At 46.9% G+C, this 22354-nt stretch overlaps 1 protein-coding gene across 6 annotated transcripts in view; it reads right to left on the bottom strand.

Annotated features, from left to right (window-relative positions):
* NTRK3 (neurotrophic receptor tyrosine kinase 3) overlaps window positions 1-22354 on the bottom strand; it is a 436755-nt gene that overhangs the window by 277192 nt on the left and 137209 nt on the right. For all 6 annotated transcript variants that reach the window (XM_088829672.1, XM_088829668.1, XM_088829669.1 and 3 more), the window contains 3 exons: window positions 14637-14660; window positions 12909-12973; window positions 12001-12103 (listed from right to left, as the gene is read on the bottom strand). In XM_088829672.1, the coding sequence (XP_088685798.1) occupies window positions 12001-12103; window positions 12909-12973; window positions 14637-14660 (192 nt within the window). The remainder of the gene's footprint in view (window positions 1-12000; window positions 12104-12908; window positions 12974-14636; window positions 14661-22354) is intronic.

The following is a 22354-nucleotide window of genomic DNA, read 5'->3' as shown; positions in this document are numbered from 1 at the left end:
TAGCACAAGGGACTCTGGGCTGGGAAGGCTGCCTACCCACTGACTGCTGACCTCCCTGGGGCTCCGTCCCCAACTCTTGCATTGATGGATCTCATACTGAGATCAGAGGAGGCAGCATGCCTTCCAAAGTACCCTGGCATGGAAGGAGATGGCAGTTCGGTATAAACCAAGGGATCCACTACAGAAACTGCTTTGGAAAAAAGCGAGGCTCAGCTACCCAAACAGTATGTGTTAGTCGCTCAGTCATGTCCAACTCTCTGCACCCCATGGACTGTAGCCTGCCGGGCTCCTCTGTCCATAAAATTCTCCAGGCAAGAAAACTGGAGTGGGTTGCTATTTCCTTCTCCAGGGGATCTTCCTGGCCCAGGGATCAAACCCGGGTCTCCTGTATTGCAGGCAGATGCTTTACCGTCTGAGCTACTAGGAAAGCCCAGGGTAGAACTCAAATGCCTTAGAAGTCATGGTTCTATTTTATAATCGGATAGTCACTATTGTTGTTATGTGTGCATGCTCAGTTGTGTCTGACTCTTTGTGACCCCATGGACTACCAGGCTCCTCTGCCCGTGGAATCTTCCAGGCAAGAAACTGGAGTATATCGCCATTTCTTCCTCTAGGAGTCACATTATTCCAGCTAGCACAGTAAGCCTTTGAGGCAGGCTGATTCTGGTCATGATGTGCAGGAAGAAATGAAAAGCAGAGATGTGACTGACCTAAGTCCCCAGATCTCAGGCCTGGGGTTTTCACTTAATCCCTTGTTACCTGAACTGTGGGCCCTGGAGAAACATCCTTTGGAAACTTAGATCTCAACCCTTGTCCAGATCTGTTCAATTAGAATCTGCATTTTCCCAAGATCCCCAGCATCTCCCAGGATTCATGAGCCACTGTCATGAAATGTTAGTGAGCATCAAAATTACCCCCACTTCATCCCAGGTCTGACCCAGTGGGTATGGAGTGAATCCCAGGCATTTGCATGTTTCCCAAGTTCCCAAGGTGATCAGATAGATTAGTCTAGAGACTGCATACATGACCTGGGAGGCTACATGCAGCTGCATCTTGACCTGGTTCTCAAACTTGGCTGCACAATTGAAATCGCCTGAGGCATTGAAAAACATGCCCATGCCCTAGTTTCACCTCCGGAATCAAATTTAATTGGTCTGGGGTGCCGCCTGGGCTGATGGAGTTAAACAATTTGACCAAGTGATGGAATGTGAAGCAAACATTGAGAACCATTGATTCAGAGTGACCTCAATTAAAACCTGGTTTTCTTACTCACCAGTCACACAACACAGGGCAATTTAGCCAGTCTGCGCATCTTTCTCATCCTTACAATGGGGAGAACAGTCACATATGAGAACTAAATGTTATAAGGTATATTAGACATCTGACATTCAGTAAGTAAGGCAGGGCAAGCATATAGTAAGAGCACCAAAGAATTTATGATTTCCAAATATGGTGCTAGAGAAGACTCTGGAGAATACCCTGGACAACAAGGAGATCAGACCAGTCAGTCCTAAAGGAAATCAACCCTGAATACTCACTGGAAGGACTGATGCTGAAGCACCAATACTTTAGCCACCTGATGTAAAGAGTCAGTTCATGGGAAAAACAAACAAACCCTGATGCTGGGAAAGATTGAAGGCAGGGGGAGAAGAGGGCAACAGAGGATAAGATGGTTGGATGGCATTATTGATTCTGTGGACATGAGTTTGAGCAAACTCCAGGATACGGTGAAGGACAAGGAAGCCTGGCATGCTGCAGTCTATGAGGTAGCAAAGGGCTGGACGTGACTTGGTAACTGAACAATGAACAACATACAGTAAGTACCCATTAAATGCCCAATGCCCCCATAATCTTCCCTTGCTATGATTAGAAGTGAAAAATCAGCTGACACCCCAAATCTCAACTTCTCTTTAAAAAGGAAGTATAGAAATCAGTTCCCCTCATCACCATGCAGGAAAAGATAAAGGCGACAGGGCTTGAAACGGTATTGGAGCTGGTGTTCAGAAAGCTTAGCTGGCTTCATGGGCCTGACCCTGATTCCATGCTCAGAAGAGCCCCATGATTAGGGTGTACGTTTCTGTCATAGCTGCCCTGAAATTCTAGTACTTTGGGAAGATTTTGCAGTGGGTCCCACAAATCAGGCAGCTGGTCCTGTCAAGGAGGAAGCTGGTTTGGGGACCCATGCGAGGATGTCAGCAAATCTGTCTCTGGTTTGTGGCAGTGGAATGAATACAGGAGGAAAGAATAAAGGGGTGAGTGCCAGAGTGACCTGATGAATCTTTCTCTAAACTAAACATACCGCAGTATCAAGGAAGGAAGAAAGAGAGGGTGTCACTAGAGCCAGGAAGGGACCAACTGGAAGCTCTTCTATCCTCGGGATGCTCCCAGGCCCGGATCAGGTGGCAGACACCCCTGGGGGCTGAGCCCCAGCGGATGCAGGCTGCCCTTCCTGCTCCTGCAGCACACCCCTCCCCCGCCCCATCCGGCTCATCCTCCTGGAGGATGCACAGCACGAAGCAGACTGAGGAGGAGCTGGGACCAGGGATTCGCGGTGGTTCTCTTGTCTGACCTTGTTTTCCTTGTGTGGTTTTTCTCCCCGAGTCCAAAATCGTGTTCCCCCATCAATGGCTGTTTTCATCTCTCTGCTTTGCTGCCTGTGGTTCCATGGGCCACTCTTTGGACATCCCTAAGCTTCTGCAGAGTTCATGGGAGAACAGGCTGCCTAAACCCAGGGCTCGGGCGCTACAGCCATTGTGGAAGCTTCCATTAAACAGAGTCCATGGTCCCTCCTCTTCTGGGCAAGTGCAAAGCCCCCAGGACCCGCAGGAGAAGATACAGAGACGGAAACAATGTGCTGTAAAAAAAGAGGGGATTCTGCTGGGACTATTTCTGCAGCTTGGCTGTGCAGGGGTGCAAACCACGTTGGGCCAAGGATATTGTGAGAAAATCATGGCTGGCAGCCCCTTACCCTCTTAGTTCTCCAACATAGTGCCAAGATAGAGACAGATTTCTGGATCAGAGAGGAAGTCTGTCACCAGGACTTTGGATGACTAATAAAACACCAAAGTTTGTGAATTTTTTTAAGAGTAAAAATCAGCATGGACCTGATTTATTCTTAGTTTTAAAAATCTCTTTTGGTATGCTCATCTATTTTTTTATGTATCAAGCTACGGCAAGGGCCATTATTTGTCCAAAAACCTGGCTATTCCTGCAGGAGGGCAAAGGCATGTGACTGACAGTCCTTTGTCACAGGTGAAGCAGGGGACACAAAGCTGAGAACTTCTAATCTGAAGTATCAAAGGGCTGTTAACCCTGTGGGAACCTGTTGCAATGGCATGGGCTAGTAAGAACTGTGTTCTGAAGCCACAATCAAATGAATCAGAGAGACAATGGCTTTGGTTGTAGAGCAGGCACGTTGGCCACCCTTGGCCCTGCTGTCCAGGAAGCAGGGACCTGCCAAGAACAGCCTGCAAGCAGGTAGTTACAGCAGAGAAACATTTTGTATCAGACTCAAAAACAAACAAACAGGGATTTCTCTTCAAATAGAAGAGTCAGTGGGTGCTGGAGAACAGCTGGTTCCTGGATGCCCTGGGAGAGGAACAGAGCAGGGCAGTCTTACATGGCCAGTGGTGACAGTAGGGTGTCTCTCACGTCTCTGGCATAGGCAGGTGGGTTCTTTATTACTAGCACCAACCTCAGAAGCCTCAAAATCAAGGCTAGATAAGTATATTTCCCAAGACAAAAGAAGCTGCCTCCTCAGCAGCACCAATGGTGGCCTCAGCCAGGGTCCAGGTCCCCTTCCTGCTGTCTCAGAAGCCTCTGTCTCTAACCCACCCTTGTGTCAATTCCCTGGCTCTGTGCTCACAGCTGTGCATACAGGGATTCTCTCTCCCAGCTGAAGAAGAAATGCCTGTGAGAGGATCAAACCTGAGGACAGGACCCCTTCCAACCCTGGAAGAACCCTTCTGAGTCCAATGTCCCGAGCTTAGGTGAGAGGGCAGAAGTGACTCCTTCCCAAGTCTAACCATCCCCTTTAACCAAGCAGTTACACCAGAGGGAAAACAAGGCCATTCAACGTGGGTAGCCGCCTCCAAGCTCTTTTGGCAGCAGGCGGTACCTCCAAATTCAAGACTCTGGCATGATTCTACAATCCACTCAGAGGACAGTTACCATCTGTTTATGGAGGGGAAAAATGTTAATAACCCCCAATCATAATCAAACAGGCAACCACTTTACTTTAAGTACCTATTAGCTGATGCTAATTCACAATGGAACAATCCTGGAGTACCCGTCCACAGGCCCATCAGAGGCACCAGCACACATCTAGCCATTAGGATGGACGGCAAGCAGATGAAGCACTTAAGGTTTTACCAGAAGCCCAGGCAGCTTTTCCTTCCCAGTTTTCCACTTTCTCTGCCTTGCCAGGTGGTCCCCAACATGTCCAGAAAGAGACAAAGGATGTCCTCTAAACCTGGGAAGCAAGACTCTTCCATCAGCTCCCATCTTTTCCCCAGGCCAGCTATGTCCCAGCTTGAGAAAAGCAGATTCATACTTTTGGAAGCCCCATTGAAGTGGGATGGCATTCAAAAATAATTAGATAAAATACTGGATAAGCAAAGCTTATTTATTCATAATCCAGCTTCATCTCCCAGATACCACCAGACTCTCTGCACACACCACGTATATGGGTAAGCAGGCCAGCACTGCTCTAGCTAGCCATGTATTTTGGCATGCCATTTCATTTCGCAGGGTCTGTTTCCTTACCTGTGCAATGGGGACATTAGCCTAATAAGTCTAAGGTCTGTTTCAACTCTAATAAATGATTATTCTGGTTACTCTGTAGGAGTAAGAGGGAACCAAGACAAAGGAAGTTTATTGCCACAGTAACTCTCATCTGGATATATATAAAGATGCTACGCGACTTCCCCAATGGCTCAGTGGATAACCTCGATGCCTGCCAATGCAGGCATCAGTGCAGGAGACTTGGCTTTGATCCCTGGGTCAGAAGATCCCCTAGAGGAGGAAATGGCAACCCATTCCAGTATTCTTGCCTGAAAAATCCCATGGATAGAGAAGCCTGGTGAAGTTGCAAAGAGTTGGAAAGAGTCAGGAACAATTGAGCATGCACACATACCTAAATACGTACATACATAAGAGGTAGTCAGATAAGACAAACCAAAGAATGTATGCTCTTTTTAAAAAAATAAATATATTTTAGTCTCTGCCCCCAGTTACTGACGCAGGGCACCAAAGACCTTTGCTGGTTTTTTAAAAAATATATTTATTTCTTTACTTGGCTCCATCTGATCTTAGTTGTGGCATACGGGATCTAGCTTCCTAACCAGGGAACTAGCAAGAAGAAATACTGGACTTATTTCCTGAACCCAGGTCCCCTGCACTGGGAGTGCATAATCGTAGCCACTGGACCATCAAGGCAGTCCTCCAAATGTATGCTCTTTTTACAGGCTCCAAAACCCCAACATATTTGCTTCCTTCTTCATTTAATAATAATGAGTCACCTTATATGAAAATTCTAGGACGTGTTCAATTATTTAAAGACACACTTAGACAAAGCATCTTTTACCTGGTCATCATTCTAACAACCACGTGAAACAAAGATGGCAGATGCACTGTGGATACTCATGGTGGGACAGCCAACACCAAGGAGTTAGGTCATTCTAGCTGCCATGAAAAATGGGTGAGAATGCAAGGTAGGGGTATTCCAGGGCCAACCCAGCTTAACTAGACTGAGAAACCAAAGTAAGTCACCTCTTTTCTTGCACCTCCTATGCCTCATTTTCTCATCTGTAAATACTAATGTTGTTAAGCCTGGCTAGATCCCTGTCATGATCTGATGTATAATTTTAAAATATCATATTTTATGTATAAGCATGGTATAAATTCTAAGCCATGTCACTTTCAGGCCCAGGATGCACTGGCACAATATAATTAGATGTTAAAACAGTGAACTATTTTTAAATATGTCTGTGGTTTGCTGTATTAGTCACTAAGGCATGCTCAACTCTTTTGCGACCCCATGGACTGCAGCCCTCCAGGCTCCTTGTCCATGGGATTTCCCAGGCAAGAATACTGAAGCAGGTTGCCATTTCCTTCTCCAAGGGCTCTTCCCAACCCCAAGGATGGAACCAACATCTCCAGTGGTTCTTGCATTGGTAGGCAGATTCTTTACTATTGAGCCACCTGGGAAGCCCATTTATTTCTGTACCTCCCAGTAAATGACCCCTGCCCTGAACCTCCCAACCACCCACCCCTCAACCACCCCATGATCCAGCAATGATCATGAATTAACACACGACCCAGCAGGGAGCCCCAGGGACCTGCCCAGCAGGAGGGCTGGTGTCTGTTCTGACCGGTCCGTGTCTATACCACACCAAGTACTTCAGAATCATCCTGCTCGAAAGCACAGGGCTTCATCAACAGTCCAAAGAATCCCCACCGGACACTCAGCCTCATTTTAGAATCTCTGTGATCACAAGAGGAGAGGAACTCTAATCCTCACACCTCCACAGGAGAGAATCCAGACCTCTCCCCAGGCCAGAATTTTGATCAACAGGATGGCAGCTGATAACAGTGAAAAGATGTCTGAGACAATGCATTTTCAGTTCATTTCTATAAGCTCTTAAGCTCTGGTCCATGCATTCATCTCCCATAAAACAACTGCTCAGTGGAATGCCTATACATACCAACATGTCGAGAACTCTAACATATGACTGGTAAATAAATCAAGATGTGGAAGGGTGTTTGCAGTAAAAACATGTGCATACATTAAACATGTGCATCTTATAAATATATTCACATATGTATACATATATATACATATGTAATATGTATATCTTCACATCCTATACATATCTGTGACAATTCTTGGGGGTTCTACAGTCTTAAATTATGCTGTTTAAAACTGCTGGCACACACATTCTCTTATCCAAATAAAATTTATTAAAAAGGTCTATAAGAGACAGAGATGTACATATTGCATAGGCCAGAAAGGTGGTTTTTCCATAATAGGTGATGGAAAAAATCCGAACGAGCTTTCTGGCCAACCCAATACTTTTGACTATTTTCTAGATATCTATTAACAAAGGCAACTGTAATATTAAAAAAAAAAACTATATATATATATATACACAGAAATACATACACACACATATATATACAAACATATACACATAAGTAGAACTATAACACTGAACTGGTTATCACACTTGGGCACTGAGATTGTCATAGGGTGGAGCAGAGTATGAGGCTGGTTGGGGGAGAGCCATGAGGGCAAGTGTGGGTGTGCAGAGGCAGCAGAGGAAGAGACAGAGATACAGGAAGAGAGACAAAAGCAAGTGGGCTGATGGACGCACAGCGAAATCAGGCTGACGACTGCCTAGGGAAATGGGAGGGGACATGCAACCAGGGGCGACAGTTAAAGCCATTTTAGTTTTTTATCAGCAATAAGAAAAAAATAAGTCAGATGCAATATAAAACAAAACAGTGAGTTGCTCATTCTGAGTGGCAGGAGTGGAATATGAGTGTTCGTTTAACTAAGCTTCGTATTTTTTTAATTTTTTAATTTCTCAGAAGGAATTCATTTGAATAAGTCCTCCCCATCCACACACTGTGTTCCAGGCCCTCAGATGTGGACGGTGGGAATTATTTATGAGTTTCCCAGATCATCCCCACTCTCCCTCCCACTGCTCAGACTGCTCAGATTTCCAGATGAGCCCTAACTAGCCCATTACTGATTAACAAGCTGTGCTTTTTTTTTTTTTTTTAGTGAGTAAAAATAAAGTCATTCATTTCTAAGTTCAATAACCATTTGTCACAGACTGCAAAGTTTCAGGTATACGGGCAGAGTGATCGCAGGCTTCTATGACAAGCCACTCCTGGTCTAACAGGACAGATGACGTCTGAGCAAAATGACAGTGCCCTAGGATTAGGGCAGAAGAAAACTATTTTTACTAAATACTGTGCAGGACAAAGTAGGGCATGATTAAGTCCTGGGAGGGCAGCCCTTCCTGGAAGGAGAATAAAAGGAGCCTGGAAAGGCTTACACACAAAGAAGAGAGGAAAACGACAACCACAGGCACCCCTGCAAACATCAGTCACACAGATCCTAACACTCAGGGCACTCCGAAGAGGGAGGTGGGATCATTGCACCATTTTGAAGTTGGGGGAACAGAGGCCGTCAGAAGTTAAGTAACTTTGCTGGGAACAAAGAGCAATTAAGTGACATTACAGATTCTAATCCTAAGTTGAAAATTCAAAGCTGAGGACGGGGTGGCTCAGATGAGAAGGAGGTTTCCCTGCTTCAGAGTTGGGGGGCTTCTGATACCCACACCTTTGCTCTTTTTTATTTTTCTGGACTTGGATGCCTGCTGGCAATCAAAGATCAAGGGTGAATGCACTCTGGGACATTTGCTAGTCATTCTAAGATGAGAACTAAATACAATCAGGTGTAATAAAGACCAGAAAGATGCAGGCTTAATTCTAAACAGGATCAGCCTTCAATACACCGTCTCATCCTCCCTCTCATTTTAGCAGAACTTCTTTAGGTCACCTGAGTTTAAGGAATATTTCACTGCCAACCTCATGGACATGTTCTTGCAGCTCAGTAGGGACCGATGAGCGCAGTTCAGCCTGAGAGAGGGGAGCGGGTGCTGGGAGAGGCTCCAAGGACAGCTGAGGGGAAGGCGCCGCCCTGGGTGCTGCCTAATCCATCCGACATGGGGACACGCTGTTCCAGAAACCGGATGACAATTAACAGGAAAAATCTGCTCTCACAGCGCTGCCAAGCTGGTCGCAGGGTCTCAGCTGGTGGCACGCCTCTTGGTGGGGAGAGCGGGAATGCCCCACTCTTCCCTTTCCTCAAGGCTCCGCTGTTTTCGCAGGTGAAGGGAGGAAGACAAAGGAAAGTTCCTCCCACAGTAGGAAAAGTCTGCACAAGAAATAGCACCAGGTCCTCAAAGCCAGGACTCCAAGCATGACGCTAAGATTGAAGACTCAGGGACTTCCCTGGTGGTCTAGTGGCAGAGAATCCGTCTGCCAATGCAGGGGACAGGGGTTCGATGCCTGCTCCGGGAAGATCCCACATGCTGTGGAGCAACTAAGCCCGCATGCCACAACGTCTGAAACCCGAGCACCCTATAGCCTGTGCTCTGCAAAAAGAGAAGCCACGTGCAGTGAGAAGCCCGTGCACGACAATGAGAGAGTGGTTCCTGCTCACTGCAACTAGAGAAAGCCCTGTGCAGCAACAAGGGGACCCAGCACAGCCAAAGATTAATCTTTTTTAAAAGAAGATTGCAGGCTCCAACCTTACAGGATGATGGCTTATCTTCCAAACCTGTGAAACCCTATTTGGCACGTGGGGTACTGGCAGATAAAATGTCTCCAGCCAAGGTACCTGACCATGGGCTCCTCTTGTTTAAGAAGTCATCTGCCTTTGGGCCAAGCTTCTATATATGTATATATAGAAAGTTTCATAATTTGCCTGTGTGCATATTTCTCTCAGATGAAATATTTCATATACTTCAAGAAAGCCTGGTTTGCCTTGTTGGGACTTGTTCAGCTTAACCAAGAGTAGAAAGAGGCAGGAGGCTTCTAGGAAGCCAGGCAGTCTGCCCCGTTGCCTACCTTTCTGGTTCTCTACGCCATATCTCTTGCTATGCATCAGTGTTCTAGATTTATAGGACAGGCACAGACTCTTTTGAGAACATTACAGGAGCTGAGGATTAGTTCCTTTCCAACCCCATACCCCCATGCCACGAGCAAACCATCAAACATTTGCATATAAATTCATTGTTGTTGTTGAGTCGCCCAGGCGTATCTGACTCTTTGAGACCCGGTGCCCTGTAGCCCGCCAGGCTTCTCTGTCCAAGGGATTCTTTAGGCAAGAATACTGAAGTGAGCTTCCATTTCCTTCTCCAGGGGATCTTCCTGGCCCAGGGATCAAATCTTCGTCTCTTGCACTGGCAGGTGGGTTCTTTACCCCTGAGCCACCTGAGAAGCCCACACTTAATTCAAGGGACCACTATCCCTGTGAATCTCATTTATGCTTTCCCCTTCCATCCTGGATGTTCATTGGAAGGACTTATGCTAAAGCTGAAACTCCAATACTTTGGCCACCTCATGCGACGAGTTGACTCACTGGAAAAGAGTCTGATGCTAGGAGGGATTGGGGGTAGGAGGAGACAGGGACGGCAGAGAATGAGATGGCTGGATGGCATCACCGACTCGATGGACATGAGTTTGAGTGAACTCCAGGAGTTGGTGATGGACAGGGAGGCCTGGCGTGCTGTGGTTCATGGGGTCGCAAAGAGTCGGACACGACTGAGCGACTGAACTAAACTGAACTTCCGTTCCTGAGTCCCCAGGTCAAGACCCCCACCACAGATACTAGCTGTGGTGCAGAAGTCACAGAAATCATCTTTCTGGACCCCATAATCTCATCAGAAAACTCCACCCTGAATCCTAGCTCAGGAACCTGATGGCCTGGCAAACCCTTCATCAGCCCTCCCCACCCATCTCCTATTAACATCAGCCATAAATGGAAACCCCAGTTGGGAATATATCTTGAAATTCAAGTTTCTGTTTAAACACTGGTACCCAGCCTCCCTAGAGCCATTTGGTCAGATCCATCCTGGGACCAGGCAGATGGATGCTAATTTACCATATTAACCCCTTTCGTGCCAGTCCCCTGAACCCAAGTCTTGGTGGGGAGCCACGTCTCACGCCCGATCCCAGAGTTCATGTGGTTGAGCACTCTGTGTCGTGGAAACCAGCCAGCAGATTTAGCAATCATGATGCTGTTGGCATCGTTTCTGGAACTCTGTGTAGAGCTGTGTGCTGGAATACCCTGCATGGGCAACTTTCAATGCCAGAGGCTACCACCGGCATCTAACTCTGAATGCCTTCTCATCACAACTCCACGGATAGGTGCAGACAAGGGCAAAACCTGGTTACTCAGAAAGCCCCTTTGTTTCAGGAGGCAGGTAGCTAGGTATGAGCAGAGAAATGGGGGCAGCAGCCAGGTGGCCAGAAACCACGCATCCTATAAACAGCAGGGGTCCACAGGCAGACAGAGGAAAGCAGGGACCTTCAGACTGACAGGAAACCACATATTTTGGGTGATAAGGGTTCAAGCAGCAGACAAAGAAAGGTGAGGAAAGGCAGGAATCTCCTGAGTCTAAATGTCGTCTTTCACTCATTGTGTTCTCATTACGCGCTGGGCTTCCCAGGTGGCACTATTGGTAAAGAACCCACCAGCCAATGCAGGAGACATAAGAGATGCACGTTTGATCCCTGGATAGGGAAGATCCTCTGGAGGAGGGCATGGCAACCCACTCCAGAATCCCGTGGACAGAGAAGCCTGCTGGGCTACAGTCCACAGAGGCGCAAAGACTCAGACCCAACTGAAGAGGGTTAGCACGCACACACCCACGCATTGTAACAAGATTAGCCTTACAGACAGGGAGCACTCATCATGCACGATGCCATGACACTTCTGATCCAAGCTAAACAGGGACAGAAGTTCCTCCTCCCCTCGGGAAAGGGATGTCTAACCCCAAACCCCTCCTTCCCCTGTGAATGTTCTGCCCATTCATTTATATGCCCCTCATAACTGGCTCGCCAAAGAGACCCAGACAGATGAATCCCTCATCTGTCTGCCCGCTCTCCCTCTAAGAGTATATCCTTGCTTCAGCAAATATTCACTTTACTTTCTTAACCTCTCTGCATCATCTTGGCACCGGCCATGTTTTTGGTCATCACAGAAAAACCAAGTGGTCCACAATCTGGTCCTCACAGACGCCAACACTGCCTTCAATCCATCATTACCAATAATAAAGGTGTAGACAGGAGCCACCAGCCAGGGCCACTAAGCCCACCACGAGAGACCCTCTCAGAGAGCAGAGAGAGATGAAAACAGCATCTTTTGATCAAAAGGAGCCATGGTTCCTGATGCGCCCCTCACAAATAAACAGCCCACCTTACCTTTCATGCCAAATTTGGACCGTCTCCCATACTTGTTGATCATGATAAACAGAACCACCAACAGGACACAGGCAAAAGCAGCAAGTCCAACGGCTATGGATACCTGTTAGGAGCCAAACACAGACAAGCGAGCACCGTTACTGAAACCCCGAGGGTTGTGTGAGTAGCACGCAGGCTCAGATGAGAGCAGCCCTATTACAGTAGCGACCGGAGCCCTCCCAGAACTCCAGTAAACTCCAGAACTTCTCAGACTGAGGAAAGTCTTGAGAAGACATAATTTATGAGGTTCTACGAACATCAAAAAATAAATTACCCAAATCGATTAGAGAAAACTTCCATGATTCAGTGTTCTGAGCCCTCTCAGCAGGGGCCATCCCAACAGACACAAGAGGAAGCCCAGAGAGGCTTCTGTCTATTGTTTCATTGTGGTTTTAATTAGCAAGTAAATCCTGCATCTTTACAATGACCTGCTTGGGCTAATATTCTTATCCATGAGATTCTTAAAAGACCTCTTTCCTTTCCTTTCCTCCCCAGAGAAATCTCAGGCTCTGAGACGGGGGGTAGGGACACCTCCCATCCAAGAAGATACCCCGGGCAACTCTGACTTTTGTAAAAGGTTGTACAATTAGCAGCCCCTTCAAATCAGGCCCAGCTGGCTGCTAATGGAGTGGGAATTCTCAAACTCTTCTCTTCCAAGCCCCTGGGCTTAAAGCAGATCCTCAAAGACTTCCTCAAACAATGAATTATTCTCATCAGGTTTCAGCCACCAGAGAGGAGGTCATTCACCACGGCTTCTTTACGCCACAGTTCCAAACAAGACGGTGTTCAGAAAAGCTGATGACTTAGAACAGAAGGTGGAAAAGCAGTGCATCAGTAAACACCTTTCTCTTGACCAAGAGGTGACTCACCCCGAAAGTGTCTTCCTCTGGTTTGTGGGTCACAGTGATAGGAGGGGTGGGGCTCACTTCGTAGACTGAAAACCAAACAGAAAAACAGAAGAGTAGTTGGTTTGCTGGCCACAAGAACCTCCCCCACAGTTCTTACCCAACTCCCAAACCTTCTCGAAAGTTCTTCCTAGAGAATATCCCTTTGAAGTCAGACTCTGTCTGGCCTTTCCAGGCTTTGCAGGGGTCCCCAGAGACCAGATTCCCAAAGGCTCCCTGGCAGGTGTTGACAGCTCAAGGACAGGCCGCATAGGCATAAAGAGCCCTCACTCTCATCCCCGATTCACATCCCAGAGTAAATAGCCTAACCCCAACCAGGGCAACACGGGCCATGAGCTATTGGATAGATAAGAGGAAGGGAGATGGTTTAGGATCACAGCCAGGGTCTGGATTCAGCCCATTTTGTCGGTAAAGGCAGCTCTGGTTACACACAGCTCCTCTCTGCATTCCTTATCTTGTCCCTTCTTTCTATGCCCTTCCTGTTCCCTCTTCACTCCTCAGTGAGATCCAGGAGGCCTGTGGCCCCACAAACTACCCACTATCCATTGCCCTGAGGCAGAGTTCAGAGCACAGTGACAGCTTCAGTTAAGCAGCAAGTTTATCTGACTAGGAAACTCCAGGTCTTCCCAACAAGGCCTGGAGGAGCAGCCAAGCCTCCCTCAGACCTCCATCTGGAATCACCAACTTATCCAGAGAGACCCCCGGTTCAAATTTCTCCGGAGGGATGTTCTGTGAGATGACAAGTCCTCTAAGACCAAGGACAAACAAAGGACTTACAGGTGATATTTACATCTGAGCCAAACAGCAATGCATGTCCTAAAAAAGACTGTCCACTGTCTCAGGCCACACAGGAAGCTGAAATGACCTCAGCTGTCACCATTCCTCTCCCATGAGGGACAAAAGGAAAAGGAATAAATATGAGTTCCCCTACAGTCCACGAGCAAACCCCCAAATCCTTGGGGAATTGTCTAGTCCTGACCCCGAATCGCTTATAGACTGAGCCTCGATAATTTCATTTAAAGACAGATGAGCCTATGGGACACCTTGCCAGTCACAGCTCCACTTGTCTTGCATGCTCAGTTGCTTCAGTTGTGTCCTACTCTTTGCGACCCCATAAACTGTAGCCTGTCAGGCTCCTCTGTCCACGGGTTTCCCAGGCAAGAATATTGGAGGAGGTTGCCATGCCCTCCTCCAGCGGATCTTCCTGATCTAGGGGTTGAACCCATGCCTCTTAGGTCTCTTGCATTGGCGGGCAGATTCTTTACCACTAGCACCACCTGGGTGGGTTCTGGCCAAATTCCCTGGCTCTTTAAGCAGGTGACAAACAGTAACATCATAGGCTCCACATTCTTTCTGCAAGAACAACTGAGATGCTCAACATGGGTCCACCGGGGCACGTGAACCCCACATCTTTCCTGACACCACCTCTCTCTGTCTGGGTAGGAAGACCCACAACATGGTCAGACCCTAGAAAACTGCAGGAAAACTGAGGCAGCAAGTGACCGTCCAAGAGGCATGGGCTTGGAACTGCCCAGAAGAGTTTCTACTCTCCTTTCACGGTTCACTCAGATCCTCTCAGCAGCCATGGGTCTGAGGACGGTGATAGAACAGGAAAGAGGGCTATCTGGACTCAGTGGTCACCAAAAGTATCAGAATAAATCACGTTCAAAGCAAAAGGTAAAAGAGACTTACAAGAGACAAAGTTATCCGTGCTCTCTGCAAAAAAAAGACAGAGATAATTAACAAACATAATAAAAATCGGAACAGACTCACTCTATCTTCTTCGTAGCTATGACCTCTCCCACTCACCATGATCCCCTGTTGCCCTGGCAACTGAAAACTAAAACCCTTGGCACGTCACCCCTCCCCCACACCCTATTACTCTTTAGAAGGTGGTCTTCCAAATGGAGAAGGAATAGAGCTAAAACTCCTGGGTTTCAAGGGAGGTGGCCTGACCCACCTGGAGACCAGAAACCAAACCATGAGATGAGGAATTAAATCCAGAGTCCCCGTCACACCCACAGCCTTCCCTCAGGTACCCAGTGTGTTGGGGACGCTGGTGAACATTAGAGCCCAGAAGAAATAATGCGGGATGGGCTTCTGTGATCTTCCTGGGAAACGCCAGCTATGATCTCAAGATCACAATTCCCCAGTTGTAAGGTTTATTCTAGTAGGTCACTGAGACTTGTTTGGGAATCCCTCTAGAATCTACTTCCCAGATGAAAAACCGTCATAGGTTGTTATGAGCTGAATTATATCTGCCCAAAATTCATACTGTAAAGTCCTAATCCCCAGAACCTTAAACTATGACTATATTTAAAGCCAGGGTCTTTAAGAGGTAATTAAGTTAAAGTCATCAGCAACCTAGAGGGATAGGTGGGCTAGGAGGGTGGGAAGGAGATTCAAGAGGGAGGGGACATATGTATACTTATGACTGATTCACTCTGTTGCATGGCAGAAGCCAACACAACACTGTAAAGCAATTATCCTCCAATTAGAAAAATTAATATTTTTCTCCCCTTGCCAAAAGTTCAGGAAAAATAAACTCATTAGGGTGGGCACTAATCCAGTATGACTTGTGTCCTTATAAGAGGGCATTAGGATATAGTTATACGGAGACAGATGAAGACCCACGGAAATGACAACCATCTGCAAGTCAAGAAGAGAGGCTCAGAAAGAACCAACCCTTCTGATACCTTGAACTCAGACTTCAAGCCTCCAGAACTGTAAGAAGATAAATTTATGCTGTTTAAGCCATTTAGTCCCTGACACTTTTTCTCACGACAGCTCTAGGAAATTAACACATGGATTGTAATTCACAGAACAAAATAAATACCCACGAGTCCATACTGATATAAGAAGTAATTTAATCAACAAATGAGGAAGAAAAGAAAGCTCTTCCTTACAATAAAATTTCAATTAATAAGTAGAGAGGAAAGGATGGAACTAGAAAAAAATCACCATTGACAAATGGCACGTTAATATTTGTTTCGGGCAAGAATCACCAATGAATGCTAAAATTAATATGTGAAAGAATGATAAGAAATGATATTTATAAAGCCTCAAAATATGACGCTTATTAAGTACAGAAGGGAAAAAAATTATCATTTTGCAGTGGAGAAACCTGGCAGACAGCATCTTCACCAAGTGAGAAAGTCAACATCACGGGTAATAGGATGGACAGACATCATGTGCCACCAACACAATGTACTGAAGGGGCACAACGTTACTTCTGTGATGATCTTACCAAAAGCACATCACTGGCATTCAACTGTGAGAAAACACCCGGCAAACCCAAACTGTAGGATCGCCTACATATAACTAGTGAGGATTCCTCAAAGTACGCAGATCATGAAAGACAAAGAAAGGCTGAAGAACTGCCCCAGATTTAAAGAGAATACGGTAACATGGCAGCAAAATTCAATGCATAATCCTGGATTGGATCTCAAGAAGAGAAGGACAACTGATAAAATTTAGATACAGTCTGTAGATTAGGTAATAGGGGTGTATCAATGTCACTCCTGGTTGTGATCACTGCACTGTGATCAGGTAAGATGGCAACATTGGGGGAAGCTGGGTGAAGGTTAGAAGAACGTCTTTTGTATTCTTTTGCAATTTGGGAGGGTAAATCTCAAACTATTTCAAAATCAAGAACTTTAAAAAATATATTTTTTTAACTTTTTTAAAAAAAGAAATATGGATTATCGGTCCTCACCCCAGAGTTTCTGATTCAGGAGGTCTGGAGTGGATCTTGAGAATTTGCATTTTGACCAAGTTTTCAGGTGAGGAGGATGCTGCTGCTCCCTTTGAGAACCCCTGCATTGTAGTACAGCTCCTCCCGTCACAAGCCTACCACACCCTGAAACCAACAACTTATTCATTCATTCATCATGGACCTTCTATTTACCAGGCATTTGGCTAGCTAAGCTTTCAGTCACGGCAGTCGTAGCTCTGCTCTCTAACTACCTGTGGAGAAAATGATGCTTTCTATAAGGAAGGAGTCCTTTAAAGAAAGTTCTACGTATGGTAATGCACTGTTAATAGATTTCTTGTTCATCGTCTGCTTTTCGTTGTTTCAAGGGACAGCAATACAGCTTTGCTGAAATTCCTGAGCAGGCCCTTCATACCCCCAGCCTCTTCTAAACTTCAAGTGACCAACTACCTGATTTGGGAGGAAGATGGAGGTCAAGGGACCCTAGCTGTGGTTTCAGAGAAAAGAGACATGCCAGATCAACTCATAGTTAAAACTGGTTTGCATATTTCCCATAAGGTTTTCCTTTATTGGAGAATATTCTCATGTCAGCCAAATGTTTTGGCGGAATCTGTGAACCCTGTAATCTCTCAGTGAGCCTCTGAATGCTTAGCTCCTTTGCAGGAGCCTGGAGACATGTATTCACCCAGGAAACACATGAGACGTGGAAGAGCCAGACCTCCAGGGTTCTCTTTAACCTGTGGGAGGACTTGAAACTTCACCCTGGAAGAGGATGGTACCCAAGAGTGGTCCTCATCTCTGCCTGCACGAACAAGCTGGGAGAGCAACTGGACTCACATACCAAGGCAGCATCTGAACCCCAAAGGGGACCGGGCATGAATGGAAGGCATATGTCTGCTCCAGATCCCAAACTCCTCAAGAAAAACTCAGTGGGAAAAGCCAGTGGGGTCCAGGGAAAAGAGAAGAGAGGCAGCAGCTTGCATCCAGACAGACAGAGATGCACTGAGACGTGACGACATGAAGAGATGGCCTGGCTTCAGATGTGAGGACAGAGGAGGGCGCTGCGCCAGGCGTCCACATGCTCGGCCCACCCTGCGCTGACGGCCACACGCGGCTGCCCCTCCACTTCCCCAGCACCGGCAGGTTGGGAGCACGTTCTAGTCTCAACAAGTTCCTTAGGGGAAAGAAGCCAGTCTTGATGCCACTAAGGGCGCTGGTGCAATGGTGTCTCCCCTTGGTGGTACTTAGGGCCCTGAGGAAATTCTGGTTTCTACTGTCACAATGAAGAGACTTCCTGGCCAGTGAAAAAAGGAGAATTCAAGAGTTATGGCAGCTCACTTGTTCCTAAATGTTTCATCAAGTATTCCGCAGATATTCTTTGCAGGAGTACTGGCAAACACACACACACACATCTGCATACATGTGCATGCATACATAAACACACATACGCACACACATAAACACACACATACACATGCACACACTACGCATATACATAAATGCACATGCAGGCACACACATAAATACATACATGCACACACACACACATGCATGTGTACACACCCCTTGCATACACACAAGCATACGCATAAATATACACATACATGCACACACATACATGCGTGCATGCACATTCACCCATACACATGTACAAACACACATACACACACACATACACACCCCTTGGCAACATTCCCCCTCCTATCACAACATCTAAGGATCTGGGTGTTCATTGGAAGGACTGATGCTAAAGCTGAAACACCAATACTTTGGCCACCTCATGTGACAAGTTGACTCACTGGAAAAGACTCTGATGCTGGGAGGGATTGGGGGTAGGAGGAGACAGGGACGGCAGAGAATGAGACAGCTGGATGGCATCACCGACTCAATGGACATGAGTTTGAGTGAACTCCGGGAGTTGGTGATGGACAGGGAGGCCTGGCGTGCTGTGATTCATGGGGTTGCAAAGAGTTGGAAATGACTGAGTGACTGAACTGAACTGAACTGAACTGAATGGTGACCTTCCAGGTACCACCCTGACCCTGACATGATCCCCAGCCTCCCCTGACACTCAGATCCCTGACTCCTCATGGTCCCACTCTTACACCCTGATCCTTTTTGGTGGCCCCTCTATGATCCTGGAACATGAAAGAAGATTCCATGCTCCTACAACACATCTTACTTTCCAAGGACTGGCTCCTACACTAAGGCAGAACATTCTAGTGCTTCCCTGGAAATGCAGAAGGAACCACCAACATTTGCCTAGGATGTGAAGCTTACAAAAAGCTTTCCCAGAACATTTTCATCTCAATGTCCTGCTCGGAGAAAATCCTTTGATCGAAGCCTCTACATTTTCAGATGTTTCCACTCAGTGTATTCATTTCAATCCAATCTCTCTTATGGGCCTCCCACCCACAAACAGACAGGAAAGAAGACTCTCACCTTCAGATCTCCAAAGACCCTCACCTTCCCTCCCCAAACAAATCCACTTTCAGTTGTCCTTGGGTATTTTTTTTTTAAATAAAAATAAAAACAAACTATTCTGCTGTTACTCTGTACCAAGCACCATGGGAGATATTTTAGGCAGATTGATCCACTGTCTGTGAATTAATCTTCACCACAATCTCTGAGAAAGAAGTGAGGGGGCTGAGTAATCTGCCTGAGATCACAGAGCTGATGGGCAGCTGAGTGAGAATCTGAACCCTGGCCCATAACCACTACCTTCGATGAAACTGCCTGAAGATGGTCTGTTAGAACTTCCCAGCTTGATTACAGAGTGACTACAAATTCCAGAACTCCTGAACTCAACTCCTTAACTCCCGCCCAGAACCCGGGTCAAGGCCAGCAGCAGTTGAACCATCCCTCTGTCCAGACATAGAGTGATACACTTGGCAGACATCACTTCATTCATCCTCAGGACTATTTAGGCAGGAGCTCTGGTTATCATCCCCATTTTACAGATGAAGAATCAGAGGCACCTCACACCAACTGTGTGCCAAGCCCCATTCTAGGAGCTGAGGTCACCTGTCCAGTAGGACCACAGATGCAGTTTGCACCTCAATCTGTCTGATTTCAGACCTTTGGCTCTTAACCTCTATGCTTTGCTGCCTGGGAGCGAGGGGGGTACAAATGACAAATACAACTTCCCCATCACTTTACAGCAAGAGAAGAATAGGAATCCACCAAGAGCCTTTGTACCTAGGGCTCAGCAGGTGTGCAGTTTACTGCCTGCATCACAGGATAACTGACTCTCCTGAATGCCTAGCAGTTTTTTCACTGTCACAGCTGACCCGTCTCTTCCCTGTCACGGCCTTTTCATCATCCATTGATTCCTTTACGAACAGCAAACCTTCGCACAGGACAGCCCTGGCAGGATGCAGGTGGATCCGAGAAAGCCGCTGCAGGTGAGCGGTTTGCCTTCAAGCTCCTCTGTGACTCCATCCTCTCTCCTGCCTCCTCGGCCCACCACATGCCACAGCAGCAGTTGGCAAACAAGAGCATCTGAATTTTGCAGGTGGGAGGGCTTGTCAAGACACAGGCTGCTGGGCCCCACCCCACAATTTCTGACTCAGTAGGTCTGGGTGGGGCTCTAGGATTTGAGTTCTAACACCTGCCCAGGTGATGTGGATGCTGCTTGTCGGGGGACCATGCCTGGAGAACGACTGTCCTGATTAGACTTGATAAGGTGATAGGGGTGTCCAGAGGTGATGAGGAGGGGCAGCTGTGTCTCTTGGGGACAGAGAAGATGTATGTATGGCTGGGAGGAGGCAGAGAAGGGCTTCCCTCCCAGTGGGAAAAGCCATGCCCCGCACCATTCCACTGCTCCTGCTGCCCCGCGGCCAGCACACTCTCTGTGGACAGCAGCCAGAGTGTTTTGCCCCACCTCTCAAACATTCAAGGGCTCCCCCTCTCTCCAGACCCCAGGAGTTTCCCTTTGAGAACAGAAGCATCACTTGGAGAGCCTTCACTCCTCACTCATGAGGGAGTGTAGATTCTCCTCTTTAAAAAAAAAGAAAACATGTATCGGAGTATAGTCGCTGTACAATATTGTGTCAGTTTCTGCTGCACAGCAGAGTGAATCACCATCCGTATAAATATATCTCCTCTTTTCTGGGTTTCCTTCCCATTTAGGTCACTACAGAACATTGAGCAGGGTTCCCTGTGCGGTACAATAGGTTCTCATTTGTTATCTATGTCATACACAGTAGTGTATACATGTCAACCTCAATCTCCCAGTTCATCCCACCTCGCCTTTCCCCCGTCAGTGTTCATACACCTCCTCTTTAAAAACAGATTCCATCCTCTAATCACCAGATGCGCATGAGCAGAGCAAAAGGCCACTCCAGCCCTTAATGCCAACAAAGCCTAGCCTGACTTTATGGTCCCGAAAAGCAAAGCGTCTCTGCATCTAAAGGTTGCTATTCCCCAGTGTCGACTGGGACTGTTTCAGTTCTTAAAAAGCCCCATGTGACCCATGGTGGGAAGTGTCCTGAGGCCCTTTACTGGGTATACTAGGAATGACGCTGGAAATGTCAGACCATATGGGATGGCCAGGGTCTCAAACATTGGCACATTCTCAGTCCTCTCCTGAGTGATGGCGTCATCACTGCTCCACAGAACTCCGTGCAAGAATTTAGCTTCCCAGGCAGTCTCGTCTCTCCAGAGTGTCTCCCAGTGTCTCCAGAATTTGGGTTTCCTTGTGCTAAGATTTAAAAGGTCCCTTGGAGCTGCTCCCTGATGGTTAGCTGTACGTTGCAAAGTCACCTGCACATAAGCAGATGCTGCCGTGCTAGTCCTCCACTGCCGTGTGTGTGTGTGTGTGCGCACGCATGATATCAGTCTCTACTGATATCTTTACTGATATCTGCTCTACCCTTTACCTCATTAGAAGCCTGGATTTCTAGGAATTGAAAGCTGAGAGGTCGTCTAGCTTGTTCCCAGCAGAAATCAGCAAGGTCATCAAAGATACATGACTTCACTAATAGAAACTTATCAGCTGCCAAACCTACCAAGAGATGCTGCAGCTACTTTCACTAAACTCTTGGAGTGTTTTCTTCTCCTCCAACTTCAGGAAGGTATTTGAAATATTCCAGCCCAGACAAAGACAGACTCCCCTCCCAAATATTCAAACAAAATTTTTTCATTATTTCAATGACCTCTCCTTCCCCCACCCATCCACTGGACGTCAGCACCATCCAGGTTGATGGCATCAGAACTCCCCACCCATCAACTCATCATGGCGTTAGAGGAAAGGAGCCACAGACCTGGAAGCTTCAACCCCAGGCAAAGCTTTGCTTCTACCCAGCAAGTGGAAAGAGATTTAACTTTTCTGTTAAACATGGGGATGGATCAGATAGACCTTGAAGCCCCTTACATGGAAGGTCATCGAACCATCATTAGTTACCAAAGCCTGTGACACACTCTTTGTCTACTTTAAGCTATTTAATAAAAGTTACAAGATTCTTATGGGAGCAGTACTGGCATGCCCATTTCACAGATGAGGGTATTGAGGTAATGATCAGGCCCAGAGTCCCCCAACAAACAAAGGACTGGGTCCAAATTCTCCACCATTCTGACCCAGTTCTCAAGTCCTACTTACTCCACCATAATACTGTATACCCTTATATGCATAGCTGTGTATTTCCAAGGGGTCTTGGTTTTTACTGTGACTGCTAACATCAAACAGAGACTTTATCTA

This window comes from Moschus berezovskii, chromosome 21 (assembly GCF_049115385.1).
Source record: "Moschus berezovskii isolate FMDL1 chromosome 21, NW_MosBer_1.0, whole genome shotgun sequence".
Classification (NCBI taxonomy): Eukaryota; Metazoa; Chordata; class Mammalia; order Artiodactyla; family Moschidae; genus Moschus; species Moschus berezovskii.
Note: the sequence above shows the minus strand (reverse complement) of the source record. Positions and strands in the feature narration are given on the sequence as shown.